Source organism: Pristiophorus japonicus, chromosome 6 (assembly GCF_044704955.1).
Source record: "Pristiophorus japonicus isolate sPriJap1 chromosome 6, sPriJap1.hap1, whole genome shotgun sequence".
Lineage (NCBI taxonomy): Eukaryota > Metazoa > Chordata > Chondrichthyes > Pristiophoridae > Pristiophorus > Pristiophorus japonicus.
The window spans coordinates 144318282-144334918 of NC_091982.1; the positions used below are offsets into that span (position 1 = coordinate 144318282).

At 46.8% G+C, this 16637-nt stretch overlaps 1 protein-coding gene across 1 annotated transcript in view; it reads right to left on the minus strand.

The window, feature by feature from the left end:
• LOC139265805 (anoctamin-7-like) overlaps window positions 1-16637 on the minus strand; it is a 192229-nt gene that overhangs the window by 143667 nt on the left and 31925 nt on the right. Inside the window, exons 3-4 of the mRNA XM_070883247.1 lie at window positions 10755-10839; window positions 7835-8016 (exon numbers count right to left, since the gene is read on the minus strand). Coding sequence (XP_070739348.1) covers window positions 7835-8016; window positions 10755-10839 — 267 coding nt within the window. The remainder of the gene's footprint in view (window positions 1-7834; window positions 8017-10754; window positions 10840-16637) is intronic.

Consider the following 16637-nt stretch of genomic DNA (forward strand, 5'->3'; position numbering starts at 1 on the left):
TTGACAAATCTTCTGGAATTTTTTGAGGATGTTTCCAGTAGAGTGGACAAGGGAGAACCAGTTGATGTGATATATTTGGACTTTCAGAAGGCTTTCGACAAGGTCCCACACAAGAGATTAATGTGCAAAGTTAAAGCACATGGGATTGGGGGTAGTGTGCTGACATGGATTGAGAACTGGTTGTCAGACAGGAAGCAAAGAGTAGGAGTAAATGGGGACTTTTCAGAATGGCAGGCAGTGACTAGTGGGGTACCGCAAGGTTCTGTGCTGGGGCCCCAGCTGTTTACACTGTATATTAATGATTTAGACGAGGGGATTAAATGTAGTATCTCCAAATTTGCGGATGACACTAAGTTGGGTGGCAGTGTGAGCTGCAAGGAGGATTCTATGAGGCTGCAGAGCGACTTGGATAGGTTAGGTGAGTGGGCAAATGCATGGCAGATGAAGTATAATGTGGATAAATGTGAGGTTATCCACTTTGGTGGTAAAAACAGAGAGACAGACTATTATCTGAATGGTGACAGATTAGGAAAAGGGGAGGTGCAAAGAGACCTGGGTGTCATGGTACATCAGTCATTGAAGGTTGGCATGCAGGTACAGCAGGCGGTTAAGAAAGCAAATGGCATGTTGGCCTTCATAGCGAGGGGATTTGAGTACAAGGGCAGGGAGGTGTTGCTACAATTGTACAGGGCCTTGGTGAGGCCACACCTGGAGTATTGTGTACAGTTTTGGTCTCCTAACCTGAGGAAGGACATTCTTGCTATTGAGGGAGTGCAGCGAAGGTTCACCAGACTGATTCCCGGGATGGCGGGGCTGACCTATCAAGAAAGACTGGATCAACTGGGCTTGTATTCACTGGAGTTCAGAAGAATGAGAGGGGACCTCATAGAAACGTTTAAAATTCTGACGGGGTTAGACAGGTTAGATGCAGGAAGAATGTTCCCAATGTTGGGGAAGTCCAAAACCAGGGGACACAGTCTAAGGATAAGGGGGAAGCCATTTAGGACCGAGATGAGGAGGAATTTCTTCACCCAGAGAGTGGTGAACCTGTGGAATTCTCTACCACAGAAAGTTGTTGAGGCCAATTCACTAAATATATTCAAAAAGGAGTTAGATGAAGTCCTTACTACTAGGGGAATCAAGGGGTATGGTGAGAAAGCAGGAATGGGGTACTGAAGTTGCATGTTCAGCCATGAACTCATTGAATGGCGGTGCAGGATAGAAGGGCCGAATGGCCTACTCCTGCACCTATTTTCTATGTTTCTATGTTTCTATGTTTCTAATCAAGCCAAGGAACCGTCCAAACTGGGCCGATGTGAGAATTTTTAACGTAACGGGGATTCTGAATAAAACAGATGGAAAAGCCTGGACAGGCCCCGGAGTGTTGCTGACAAAGAAACAGCTGACATTCATTGCCTATAATGGCACCTATTGGGTGTGTGGCCACAAGGCCTACCCTTGGCTGCCCAAGAATTGGATGGGATCCTGCTATTTAGCCTACATTGTGCCTTATATGTATCATATAAAGTCACTGTCGGAACATTTACACCGTCCTAAGAGAGCTATCACAGAAACAGAGAGGTTCTTTGCCATCCTGATCCCTGGGTATGGGACCGCCAAACTGGCAAGGGAATCCATTAACATGGCATCCATTGTGGAACGAGTAGCCAATGATACCTCAGAGGCCCTAGTTAAAATCAATGCAGAAATGGTAGCAATCCGCACAGTAGCCCTACAGAATAGACTGGCCCTTGATTACATCCTGGCTGAAAAGGGAGGTACTTGCACCCTACTCGGAACTGAGTGTTGCACATATATCCCAGATAGCTCCGAAGAAACTACCCACTTAGCGCAGCATATCCAAAAGGAGGTAGAAAAACTTAAGCAACCCCCATCATTCACTTTGTGGAGCGGAGCCACTGAATGGCTAGATTCAATAGGAACTTCATTGGTGGAAGGTTTAATTCTATTTGTTGTAATTGTTTTACTTTTATATTGTTTGTTTATGTTGATTAAATGTTGTTGCGACCAGGCGGCTGTAGCTGCTGTCCCGCAGGTGAGACACCTTGCAGGTCCCAGCAGACCGTCTGTACGTGGCACAGGGGTATGTTATGCTTAAGGGAAGGTTGTTTACTGGTTGAATTAAGATATTGATTTGGATTAAATTGGAATAAGGTTAATTAACCTACTAAAACCAGACTTCCATTGTGGCCACGATGGAACGCGGGTTGGTGTAAATTTGTGTGGAAGCTACTAGTCCGGACATGTGGCGAAACACATCAACAAATTTTAGAAGGAAACTCTATTAACATTTATGAAATTATTTTGTAGAACGTTTAACTAGTGATACCTGATGTTTTATGATTCAGTTTGTGAAAGAATCAAAGGGGGGATTGATAGACAATTCAAACAGGCTCATTTCGACAGACTGTGAAAATTCACAGACCCCCAAGTCAAGGCTGCTACATGCAGTTCGGCATGTTGCATTAACTCATCAATCAACTTGACATTTTCGGACCTTGGGTATCGAGCCAATAAACGTTAAAAGACTTTCAATTGAGCCAATAAGGTCAAAGAAGGCGAGTTCTTTTCTGTAAATTGAACCCAGTATAAAATACAGCCATTTTGACCATGTGTCTCAGTAAGAACAAAGACCTGATTAAAAAGTTAAAACTACCATCGGAGTTCGTATTTCATTGGAAATTAAGAGATCTAACACCCCTTTACTACAAGTTATTAATTAACCCTTTCTCATTAACCTTTTCTCATTGCCCAATACTAGATCTAAAATAGCCTGTTCCCCAGTTGGTTCCTCGACATACTGATCTAGAAAACCATCTTGCATACATTCCATGAATTCATCCTCCACACTATTACTGCAAATTTGATTTGCCCAGTCTGTATGTAGATTAAAGTCCCCCATGATTACTGTATTACCCTTGTTACACGCACCTCTCATTTCCTGATTTATACTCTGCCCTACGTTACAACTACTGTTTGGGAGCCTATAAACAACCCCCACCAATGTTTTCTGCCCCTTGCAGTTTCTTAGCTCCACCCAAACTGATTCTACTTGCGGATTTTCTGAGCTAAAATCCTTTCTCTCTGCTATCTTTATCCCTCAGAACATGAATCATGCGGATGGGCAAGATATTCAACAAGTGGAGAATATTTCCCTCGTGCTGGTGATTTGGTTAGGGAGAGCTAGGCATACACATTGCTGCATTAACAACAGCAATAAGTTCCGAGAGAACTGCACCAAACACACTCCTTGCAGCAAACTGCATTGCAGACCCCTCCAGAGCCATAAACCGACAGTGTAATGATGCATTGTGCCCACATGGTCCCAATATTACAATGTCCTGGGGCCTCTGTACAGCCCAGCAATAACCCATGCTCCTTGTAGCAGTACAATAGTGTCTTATGCCCCTGAATAAACATGCCTGTTTCCCTTGGTGTAATCCCTGCTGCTTAAATTGCATGGTGCAAAGATTTGTTTTAAACTATTTGTAATAAATTCCTTTTTCTGTTAACAGAGGAATTAAGCTGCTTGCACACCACGTAATTCATAGAATCTTTCAGCGCAGAAGGAGGCCATTCAGCCCATCGTGTTTGTACTGGCTCTTTGAAAGAGCTATCCAATTGGTCCCACTCCTCCTGCTCTTTCACCAAAACCCTGTACATTGTGTTCCAATCCAACAATCCCCTGTGCTGTACTGCAGAGGGTGAAATACATCTTGGGCAGTGGCACAAAACACCGATAGTGAAACAGCAACTCGGTTTACTCTCCGCCTGATGTAAATAGGGCAGAGTGTGAACCTGCCGACGTAACCTGTCTCTGTATAGAATCCCGATCCGCTATCGCCCGTTTTGCGCTGTCAGCCAAGATGCCCATCACCCGCGCTGACTTTCGAATGAGATGTTAAACCAAGGCCTCATCTGCCCCTTCACAGCATTATTCCAACAAGGGCAGAGAGTTCTCACCGAAAACTGTTTAACTGCTCAATCATCTCATTGGTGTTTGTGGGATCTTGCTGTGTGCAAATCGGCTGCTGTGTCTGCCTCCATTACAATAGTGACAACACTTAGCATAAGAAACAAGAAGCAACAGGAGGGGGCCATTCAGCCCCTTGAGCCTACTCCGCCATTCCATTCCAGGAGCAGCGTGGAGGCCCCGACCTGCGTGAGAACACAAGCAGCAGGTCGGGGCTATAAAAGGAGCGGCGAGTGGCCTCGGGAGCAGCGTGGAGGCATACTACTCGAGGGAGCAGCGCAAGCTGGTGCAGGAGGGCGACGGCAGCGAAGAGTGACGTCATCAAGGTCCAGGTCGGTGATTGGAGCGTGGGCAGGTACACTGAGAGACTGTGGAGGGATGTGATCGGGGCGTGAGTTTGGGGCTATGGGGCCCAGGGGCAGCACGGGCCAGCCCACACTGCGATATGGAAACATAGAAACATAGAAAATAGGTGCAGGAGCAGGCCATTCGGCCCTTCGAGCCTGCACCGCCATTCAATGAGTTCATGGCTGAACATGCAACTTCAGTACCCCATTCCTGCTTTCTCACCATACCCCTTGATCCCCCTAGTAATAAGGACTACATCTAACTCCTTTTTGAATATATTTAGTGAATTGGCCTCAACAACTTTCTTGATAGGTCAGTCCCACCATCCCGGGAATCAGTCTGGTGAACCTTCGCTGCACTCCCTCAATAGCAAGAATGTCCTTCCTCAGGTTAGGAGACCAAAAATGTACACAATACTCCAGGTGTGGCCTCACCAAGGCCCTGTACAATTGTAGCAACACCTCCCTGCCCCTGTACTCAAATCCCCTCGCTATGAAGGCCAACATGCCATTTGCTTTCTTAACCGCCTGCTGTACCTGCATGCCAACCTTCAATGACTGATGTACCATGACACCCAGGTCTTGTTGCACCTCCCCTTTTCCTAATCTGTCACCATTCAGATAATAGTCTGTCTCTTTGTTTTTACCACCAAAGTGGATAACCTCACATTTATCCACATTATATTTAATCTGCCATGCATTTGCCCACTCACCTAACCTATCCAAGTCGCTCTGCAGCCTCATAGCATCCTCCTCGCAGCTCACACTGCCACCTAACTTAGTGTCATCCGCAAATTTGGAGATACTACATTTTAATCCCCTCGTCTAAATCATTAATGTACAGAGTAAACAGCTGGGGCCCCAGCACAGAATCTTGAGGTACCCCACTAGTCACCGCTTGCCATTCTGAAAAGTACCCATTTACTCCTACTCTTTGCTTCCTGTCTGACAACCAGTTCTCAATCCATGTCAGCACACTGCCCCCAATCCCATGTGCTTTAACTTTGCACATTAATCTCTTGTGTGGGACCTTGTCGAAAGCCTTCTGAAAGTACAAATATACCACATCAACTGGTTCTCCCTTGTCCACTCTACTGGAAACATCCTCAAAAATTTTAGAAGATTTGTCAAGCATGATTTCCCTTTCACAAATCCATGCTGACTTGGACCTATCATATCAGCTCTTTCCAAATGAGCTGCTATGACATCCTTAATAATTGATTCCATCATCTTACCCACTACCGATGTCAGGCTGACCGGTCTATAATTCCCTATTTTCTCTCTCCCTCCTTTTTTTAAAAAGTGGGGTTACATTGGCTACCCTCCACTCCATAGGAACTGATCCAGAGTCAATGGAATGTTGGAAAATGACTCAATGTATCCGCTATTTCCAAGGCCACCTCCTTAAGTACTCTGGGATGCAGTCCATCAGGCCCTGGGGATTTATCGGCCTTCAATCCCATTAATTTCCCCAACACAATTTCCCAACTAATAAGGATTTCCCTCAGTTCCTCCTCCTTACTAGACCCTCTGACCCCTCTTATATCCGGAAGGTTGTTAATGTCCTCCTTAGTGAATACTGAACCAAAGTACTTGTTTAATTGGTCCGCCATTTCTTTGTTCCCCGTTATGACTTCCCCTGATTCTGACTGCAGGGGACCTACGTTTGTTTTTACTAATCTTTTTCTCTTTACATATCTATAGAAACTTTTGCAATCCGTCTTAATGTTCCCTGCAAGCTTCTTCTCGTACTCCATTTTCCCTGCCCTAATCCTCCTTTGCTGAGTTCTAAATTTCTCCCAGTCTCCGGGTTCGCTGCTATTTCTGGCCAATTTGTATGCCACTTCCTTGGCTTTAATACTATCCCTGATATGTGTGCGCACTAGGTCCGTGCAGCAAAGCAGGTCTCTAGTCGTCTTGGATAACCCTTGCCACTGGATAAAGGCCTAGCTCTGTCAAGCCCGTGTGGTGGCTGGTGTGCAACGGCCACCCCATGTTAAAAAAAATCCACGCACAGGCATCTTCCACCCTTCAGGATGTAGTTCAGGACCTGGAATATTTGGTCCTTCATTGAAACACTTGTGAACTCATCGTTTCAAGGGACTGCCTATGATGATGTTGAGATTATGGTTAGTCTGTATCTCAACACCATCTACCTATCTTTACTCCAGATCCCTCAATACCCTTATCCAACAAAAATCTATCAATCTCTGTCTTGAAAGCTCCAAATGCCCCCCAGCATCCACAGCCTGTTGAGAGTTCCAGATTTCCACGACCCTTTGTGTGAAAAAGTGCAGCCTGATTTCCCTCCGAAATGGCCCAGCTCCAATTTTAAGATTGTAGCTCCTTGTTCTGAAATCTCCCATCAGTGGGAACAGTTTCTTTCCATCTACTCCATCAAAATTAATTGTCTGTTTGGACATCCTGAAGATGTGAAAGGCACTATATAACTACAAGTTCTTTCTTCTAAAACTGTGCCATGGAAGAACAAGCACCACTTCTCCCAGAAAAACAATCTCTGTGCCTCTTTCTATAAAATATCCATTGCTTTACACACTAATAATCTATGCCCCTTGTGTCCAAATGCACTGTGCCTCTGGTTTAACAGTGCTCTGTGCCTTATCAAATAGCAAAACCGCTGATGTCTTTGCCTTGCATAACAATAATTGGTTTCCCTGTATAACAGCTCAGAATATCCCATATAACGATATCCTGCTAAAATATACTCTGTTTATCCCACATAAACATTCTCCAACACACCCCCACCTACCTCTCCGAAACTGACTTCCGACCTTCACCCGACACTGATCTTCGACCTTCACCCCCGACAGTGAACCCCGACACTGACACTGACCCCCGACACACCCCCGACACTAACCTCCGACCTTCACCCCCGACACTGACCCACGGCACTGACCTCCGACCTTCACCCCCGACACTGACCTCCGACCTTCACCCACGACACCCCCCCCGACACTGACCCCAGCACTGACCCCTGTCCTTCACCCACGACACACCCCTGATACTGACCCCCAACCTTCACCCTGACACAACCCCGATACTGACCCCGACCTTCACCCCGGCACTGACCCCCGACCTTCACGCCTGATACTGACCCCCGACACTGACCTCCAACCTTCACCCACGACACCCCCCCGACACTGACCCCAACACTGACCCCTGACTTTCACCCCCGACACATCCCTGATACTGACCCACGACCTTCACCCCCGACACACCACCGATACTGACCACCGACGCTGACCCCAACCTTCACGCCCGATACTGACCCCCGACCTATCCCTGCGACAGTGACCCCCCGACCTACCCCTCCGTCAGTGACCCCCAACCTACCTCTCTGACAGTGACCCCCGACCTATCCCTGCGACAGTGACCCCCCCGACCTACCCCTCCGTCAGTGACCCCCGACCTACCCCTCCGACAGTGACCCCCAACACTGAGCCCCCGACACTGACCCCCACACCCAACCTACCATTTCTATGAGCAGGCCACTTTTCCTGAGGTTCTTTAGGAATTTCTTTCTCCACTTTGTGCTCTTCTCCATTTGTTTTGTTAGTTTCAATTCCTGGCCGTTTTCACTGGCACCATCCACACTTTCAGCTCTCGAAATCTCACCTCCCTTTGGTAGCTCCTCTTCCCAGACAAGGACAAAATCTGAATAAAAGTACAGAAGCGTTTTAAAATTCTCCTTCTCTGGCACAGATCTGGACCAATCTCTAAATGCTTACAACAGAGCGTTCCAAGTTAATTTGGGGTATTGTAATGTAATTAGTTGGGACCGAAATACGAATACCCAGAGAGAAGGACTTGCATTTATGTAGCACCTTTCACGACCTCAGGATGTCCCAAAACGCGTTACAGCCAATGAAGTAGAATCATAGAATGGTTACAAGAAGGCGGCCATTCCTGCCCGTCGAGCCTGTGCCGGCTCTCTGCAAGAACTCTTCAGCCAGTCCCCCTCTCCCGCCCTCTCCCTGTAGCCCTGCAAATTTTTTCTTTCAGGTACTTATTTAACTCCTTTTTCAAAGCCACGATTGAATCTGCCTCCACCACCCCAGCAGGCAGTGCATTCCAGATCCTAACCACTCGCTGCGTAAAAAAGTTATTTCTCATGTGGCCTTTGGTTATTCTGCCAATCACCTTAAATCTGTGTCCTCTGATTCTCGACCTTTCCGCCAATGGAAACAATTTCTCTCGATCTACTCTGTCTAGACCCCTCATGATTTGGAACACCTCGTTCAAATCTCCTCTCAACCTTCTCTGCTCTAAAGAGAACAAACCCCAGCTTTTCCAGTCTATCCACATAACTGAAGATCCTCATCCCTGGAATTATTCTCGTAAGTCTTTTCTGCACCCTCTCTAAGGCCTTCACATCCTTCCTAATGTGCAGTGCCCAGAATTGGACACAATACTCCAGTTGAGACCGAACCAGTGTTTTATAAAGGTTCATCATAATTGCCACGCTTTTGTACTTTATACTCTATTCAATAAGCCTTTTAAAGTGCTTTCTCAACCTGCCCTCCCACATTATATACCTCTGTTCATGCACCTACTTTAGGATTGTATCCTTTAGTTTATATTTTTTCTCCTCATTCTTTCACTTCGCATTTTTCTGCATTAAATTTCATCTGCCACGTGTCGCCTATTCCAGCAGCCTGTCTATGTCCTCTTGAAGTCTATTGCTATCCTCCTCACTGTTCACGATACCTCTAAATTTTATATCATCTGCAAATTTTGAAATTGTGTCCTGTACACCCATATCCAAGTCATTAATATATAACAAGAAAAGCAGTGGTCCCAGTGCCAACCCCTGGGGAACACCACTGTATACCTTCCTCCAGTCCAAAAAACAACCGTTCACCACTCTCTCTGTTTCCTGTTACTGAGACAATTCCGTATCCATGCTGCCGCTGTCCCTTTTATTCCATGGGCTTCAACTTTGCTGGCAAGCCTATTATGTGACACTTTATCAAATGCCTTTTGGAAATCCATGTACACCACGTCAACCGCACTGCCCTCATCAACCCTCTCTGTTAGCTCATCAAAAAACCCAATCAAGTTGGTTAAACAAGATTTGCCTTTAACAATTCCATGCTGGCTTTCCTTAATTACTCCATATATGTCCAAGTGTTAACTTTGTCCCTGATTACTGTTTCTAAAAGCATTCCCACTACCGAGTTTAAATTGACCGGCCTGTAGTTGCTGGGTTTATCTTTACATCCTTTTTTAAGCAAGGGTGTAACATTTGCAATTCTCCAGTCCTCTGGTACCATCCCTTTAAGGAGGATTGGAAGATTATGGCCAGTGCCTCCACAATATCTTCCTTCACTTCCCTCAGTGTCCTAGGATGCATCCCATCCGGTCCTGGCCAGTCCGGTCCGGTCCGGACTTATCTACAGCCAGCCTTCCTATAATTTCATCGTTATTTTTATCCCATCCAGTATCTCCACTACCTCCCACTTCACTATGTCTATGGCAGCATCCTCTTCCTTGGTGAAGACAGGTGCAAAGTACTCATTTAGTACCTCTGCCACACCCTCTGCCTTATGAAGTGTAGTCACTGTTATAATGTAGGAAACGCAGCAGCAAATTCACGCATAGCAAGCTCCCAAAGACAGCATTGTGATAATGACCAGATAATCTATTTTAGTAAGGTTGGAAGAGGGATAAATATTGACCAGGACACCGGGGACAACTCCCCTGCTCTTCTTCGAAATATTACCATGGGATCTTTTACATCCACCTGAGAAGCCAGACGGGGCCTCGATTTAACGTCTTATCCAAAAGACAGCATCTCTGACAGTGCAGCACTCTCTCAGTACTGCACTGAAAGGTTCGCCTAGATTTTTGTACTCAGTTCTCTGGAGTGGAACTCTCAACCTTCTGGACTCAGAGGCGAGAGTGCTACCCACTGAGCCACAGCTGATAGGAGATCAAGGACATCTCTCTGATGGCTGTAAGTTAAATGATTTGGGACAGTCTCAATCAACTTATAATCAGTGTAGCTGCCCAGAATTTACCACTGAATGACAATAACTTGTCACTGACCCCACAAGGGTAGCTGGTTTGGGAAATGTCATTGTCACACAAGTGGAGTAGGGTGTTTTTTTGAGACTGGAATTAAGAATCATTCTTGGTGCAGAATGGAAGGAGCTTTGCTCTGCACCTGATGTGCTATACATTATCTGGGCTTGTTCAATGGGGCAGTGTTGAGCGAGCTACACATAACACCTAACCCACATTATAACAACTTGGAAAAACAACTGGAGTTTTTATTCCACTCTTCAACACTGCCATTTTGAGGCCCTTCCCAAAATAAGAACAGATAACTAATCGTCCCAAACAAATCTGCAACTACATGAACATCATAAAGTAGGAGACATAAAACTCACCAACTCTGGTTTTCCCATCACTGAAAAAGTTCATTTTCTCTTCTTTCCTTGGGCTTGGTGCCATTTCTTCAGGATCATTATTGATCTAAATAGAGGAATGTGAAGGTGAGTTCAGCTTTATGCCCCATACAATGCCCAGTTAGGACAGGAGAAGGCTTCTTAACCTTTATGGAGGAGTTCTATGGGGGATTTCTTCATGGGGATCTCTAAGGGGAGTTCTTCATGGGGATTTCTTAGGCAAGATCTTCATGTAAAAAAAAAAGACATTAGGAGAGGCTTTGAAGGCCTCCATAAGTTACATAGGGGCTGAAATTGGTGGCCTTATCGCCCACTGCCAGAGTTTTTTCACCGCTCTTCCATCAGTGGCAGATTCCTCCAGGTCTGCATCCGGCGGGAGGGGAGTACCGCCGGGAACCACCTGCTGACGGCCTCTGGTGGCCAAGTCGTGTAAGTGAGTGGGAGGACAGATGCACCAACGATAGCGTCCTCAACCAGGCCAACGTCCCCAGCATCGAAGCATTGACCACACTCGACCAGCTCCGTTGGGCAGGCCACATTGTCCGCAAGCCCGACACAAGTCTCCCAAAGCAAGCGCTCTACTCGAACTACTCCACGGCAAGCGAGCCCGAGGTGGGCAGAGGAAACGTTTCAAGGACACCCTCAAAGCCTCCTTGATAAAATGCAACATCCCCACCGACACCTGGGAGTCCCTGGCCCAAGACCGCCATAAGTGGAGGAAGAGCATCCGGGAGGGCACTGAGCACCTCGAGTCTCATCGCCAAGAGCATGCAGAAAACAAGTGCAGGCAGCGGAAGGAGCGTGCGGCAAACCAGACCCACCCACCCTTTCCTTCAACCTCTGTCCTGACTGTTCAGTCACCTAAGAACTCATTTTCAGAGTGGAAGCAAGTCTTCCTCGATTTCGAGGGACTGCCTATGATGATGGAGGGGTCGAGAGAGAGGTGGTGGCGAGATAGAATTGGGTGCCATAGTATACACGCGGTGCCTGACGCTGTGCTTTCGGATGCTGACACCAAGGGGCAGCATGTAGATGAGAAATAGGATTAGACCAAGGATAGATCCTTGGAGGACTCTGGTGGTAATAGTGCAGGGGCAAGAAGGGAAGCTGTTGTAGGAGATTCTTTGGCTACTACTGAATAGGTGACAATGGAGCAAAGCGAGGTCATTCCCACTCTGCTGGACAACAGAGGAGAGGCGTTTGAGATGGACGGTGAGGTCAACCATGCTAAATGTTACTGAAATAAAGACGGGGAGCGATAGAGCACCACAGCCACAGAACATGTCACTTTTGACTTTGACTAGGCCCGAAACCTGATCGGAAAGGTTCAAACATGGAGTTACGGGAAAGGTGACAGCAGGCATGGGGCCAATGAACAGCAGCACTGTCTTCTACTCCAAGGTTGCAGGTAACGCACAGTGGTGGAAATTCCGTTGTCCAGCACCTCAGTTAGCGGCCAGAAGGGGTGTTAAACATTGAAACGTAGAAACTAGGAGCAGTAGACAGCCATTCAGCCCTTCGAGTTTGCACCGCCATTCAATATGATCATGGCTGATCCTATATCTCAACACCATATTCCTGCTTTTCCCCCATCTCCCTTGATGCCTTTTCTTTCTAGAAATTTATCTATCTCCCTCTTAAAAATATTCAGTGACTTGGCCTCTACAGCCTTCTGTGGTAGAGAATTCCACAGGTTCACCACCCACTGAGTGAAAAAATTTCTCCTCATCTCGGTCCTAAATTTCCTACTCCATATCCTGAGCCTGTGACCCCTTGTTCTAGACTTCCCAGCCAGGGGGAAACATCCTCCCCGCATCCAGTTGATCCAACCCAGTCAGAATATTATACGTTTCAATGAGATCCCCTCGCATTCTTCTAAACTCTAGTGAATACAGGCCTAGTCGACCCAATCTCTTCTCGTCTGACAGTCCTACTGTCTGGTGAACCTTCGCTGCACTCCCTCTATGGCAAGTATATCCTTTCTTAGGTAAGGAGACCAAAACTGCACACAATAGTCCAGGTGCGGTCTCACCAATGCCCTGTATAACTGTAGTAAGACATCCTTGCTCCTGTACTCAAATTCTCTTGCAATGAAGGCCAACATACCATTTGCCTTCCTAACTGCTTGCTGCACCTGCATGTTTGCTTTCAATGACTGGTGTACAAGGACACCCAGGTCCCTCTGTACATCGACACTTCCCAAGCCATCACCATTTAAATAATACTTTGTCCTTATGTTTATCCTACTAAAGTAGATAACTTCACATTTATCCACATTATACTGCATCTGCCATGTGTTTACCCACTCACTCAACCTATCTAAATCGCCTTGCAGCATCTTTGCATCTTCCTCACAACTCACAATCCCACCTAGTTTTGTGTCGTCAGCAAACGTGGAAATATTACATTTGGTTCCCTCATCCAAATAATTTATATATATTGTGAATAGCTGGGGCCCCAAGCACTGATCCCTGTGATACCCCACTAGTCGCTGCCCGCCACCCCAAAAAAGATCCATTTATTCCGACTCTCTTTTTCCTGTCAGTTAACCAATTTTCAATCCATGCCAATATATTAACCCCTGTCATGAATGTACTTTTGGCATCACTAGCCACTAGATGGCGTCACTGTTGGAGGCCATAAAAGGCCAGCCATTTTGTATATTAGTCATTTTGAGCCTTAATAAAACAGAGCCAAGGTTATACCTCTTGGAGTTAAACAGTACTCAGTCTAACAGTTATTGCATACACAACATTTGGCGATGAAGCAACAAGAACCTTTGCATGCAAAAATGAGCACAATTGGATTGTTGGAGCGATTTGTGGAAGAAAAAGATTGGGCAAACTTTGAGAGCTGTTTGAACCAGTTCTTCGAGGTCAACAAAATGGAAGAGGTTGGCGACGCAGATCGGTGCTGGGCGGTGTTCCTCATGGTTTACGGTCCAAAGATTTATGGTCTGATAAAGAATCTACTCCTGCCTGTGAGTCCAACAGAGAAGACGTATGAAGAATTGTGTACACTGGTACAGGACCACCTTAAGTCAGACGAAGGCATCATCATCTTGAGATAAAGATTTTATTCGCACGTTCGCTCAGAGGGCCAGAATGCGGCGGAATTCGTTGCCCTGAGATGTCTAGCGGGACCGTGTAAGTTCGGGGCTGTGTTGGCAGACATGCTGCGAGACTTCTTTGTAATTGGCATCAACCACGAGGTGATCCTGCATAAACTACTGGTGTTGGAGACATTGGACTTGAACAGGGCCATCACGATCGCTCAGTCATGCATGACGACGGATAGAAGTCTAAAGCAGATATCAGTGAAAGATTGAAATTCGGCAAGTACTGTAAATATGACTGATTCGGCGTTCAGCAGAGCGGCACATGGCAGGGCCTACCCGACTGCGTACGCGAAACCTGTGGCTGCCCAAAGTCCGCCAGCAGGAACGCTTCCGATTTCTCCATGTTGGTGCTGTGGGGGAAATCACCGGCACCAGCAGTGCCGATTTAAGCAATATAGTTGCAAAGTCTGTCTGAGAGTGGGGCATCTCCAGTGCAAGTGTCTGCAGATGAGCAAGTGTGCTGGAGGGTGATGGTCAGACTAGCGCGGATCCAGATACGCAATCCGAGATACCAGAGGAGGAAGTGTATGGACTGTACTCGTTCCTAACTAAGAGCAAACCGATAATGATTAATGTGAAATTTAATAGGGTGCCGGTATCAATGGAACTGGACGGGGGGGAGGGGGTGGAGGACGGGGGGGAGGAGGTGGAGGGCGGGGGAGTCAATCGATAATGAGCCAGAGGGCATTCAACAAGTGTGGGATACTAAGTGTGAGGCCCAGGCTGAGTACGGTCATTGCCAAGTTGCGCACGTACACCAAAGAACTCATAACAGTGATCGGCAGTTAAAAGGGTCGTATGACAGTGCAGTGCACGAGTTACCACTATAGATTGCCCCAGGCAATGGCCCAACGCTGTTCGACAGGAACTGGCTTGAAATAATTAGATGCGACTGGAACGACATCAAGGCGTTGTCGTCGGAGGAAGATACATGTGCCCAAGTACTGAGCAAGTTCCCCTCGCTGTTTGAACCAGGCATCGGCAACTTCATGGGAGCCAAGGTGCAGATCCAAGTGGACTCAGATGCAAGACTCATCTGTCATAAAGCTTGGGCAGTTCCATATATGATGAGGGAGAAGGTCGAAATCGAACTGGACAGACTCCAGCGTGAAGGAATCCTATCACCGGCTGAATTTAATGAATGGGCCAGCCCCATTGTTCCTGTGCTGGAAAGTGATGGCACAGTCAGAATCTGTAGCGACTACAAGGCTACGATCAACAGGGTTTCGAAACAGGATCAGTACCCGTTACCGAAGGCTAATGACTTGTTTGCAACGCTAGCCGGGGGGAAGTCGTTCACCAAACTGGACTTGACGTGGGCCTACATGACACAGGAGCTGGTCGAGATGTCGAAGAGACTTACGTGCATTAACACGCATAAAGGACTGTTTATTTATCACAGGTGCCCTTTTGGAATTCGCTCGGCTGCAGCAATATTTCAGAGGAACAAGGAGAATCTACTGAAGTCCGTTCCAAAACTGTCGTGTTCCAAGATGACATCCTGATCACGGGTCGCGACTCCGAGGAACATCTGAACAACCTGGAAGAGGTTCTACATCGTCTGGATAAAGTGGGACTCAGACTGAAATGCTCCAGAGGTTGAATTCCTGGGGAGGAAAATTGTTGCTGACGGCATCAGGCCCACGGACGCGAAAACCAAGGCCACCAAGGATGCACCCAAGCTGCAGAATGTGACAGAGCTGCGTTCGTTCCTGGGTCTACTCAACTACTTTGGTAACTTCCTACCTAAATTGAGCACCTTATTAGAACCACTGCACATGCTGCTAAGAAAAGGTGACAACTGGATGTGGGGTGCGTCTCAAGACAGAGCTTTTGAGAAAGCCACTAATCTGCTTTGTCTAACAAGCTACTGGTACATTATGACCCATGTAAACGTTTAGTATTGGCCTGTGATGCTTCGTCATATGGAATTGGTTGCATACTCCAACAAGCTAATGAGTCGGGTAAACTTCAACCAGTCGCGGATGCTTCAAAAAGTTTGTCTAAAGCAGAAAGAGCCTACAGCATGATAGAGAAAGAAGCATTAGCCTATGTGTATGGGGTTAAAAGATGCATCAATACATGTTCGGTCTTTGGTTTGAACTGGAGACAGATCACAAGCTGCTCATTTCACTGTTCACTGAAAACAAAGGTATCGATACCAATGCTTCATCCCGCACCCAGAGGTGGGCGCTGACATTATCCGCTTATAATTATGTCAGTCACCATAGACCTGGCACCGAGAATTGTGCCAATGCTTTGAGCCGTCTGCCGTTGCTCACACCGGAGGTGGAAACACCACAACCGGCGGACCTATTGTTAGTTTTGGATGCTTTTGAGAGTGAAGGGACCCCTGTCACGGCTCAACAAGTTAAGACCTGGACCAGCCAGGACCCGATTTTATCGGTGGTGAAGAGTTGCACCCTCAAAGGTGATTGGTCTGCCATACCCAAGCAAATGTACGAGGAGACCAAACCTTACATTCGTCGCAAAGGCGAACTGTCTATTCAGTCGGATTGTATACTGTGGAGCAATCATGTTGTTATGCCCAAGAAAGGGAGAGAGAAATTTGTACATGAGCTACATCGCACACATCCCAGCATTGTAATGATGAAAGCCATCACCAGGTCTCATGTATGGTGACCGGGAATTGACTCTGAGCTGGAATCAAGTGTGCATCAGTGCAACACTTGCATGCAGCTCAGCAAAGCACCAGTGGATTCACCGCTGAGTCTGTGGTCGTGGCC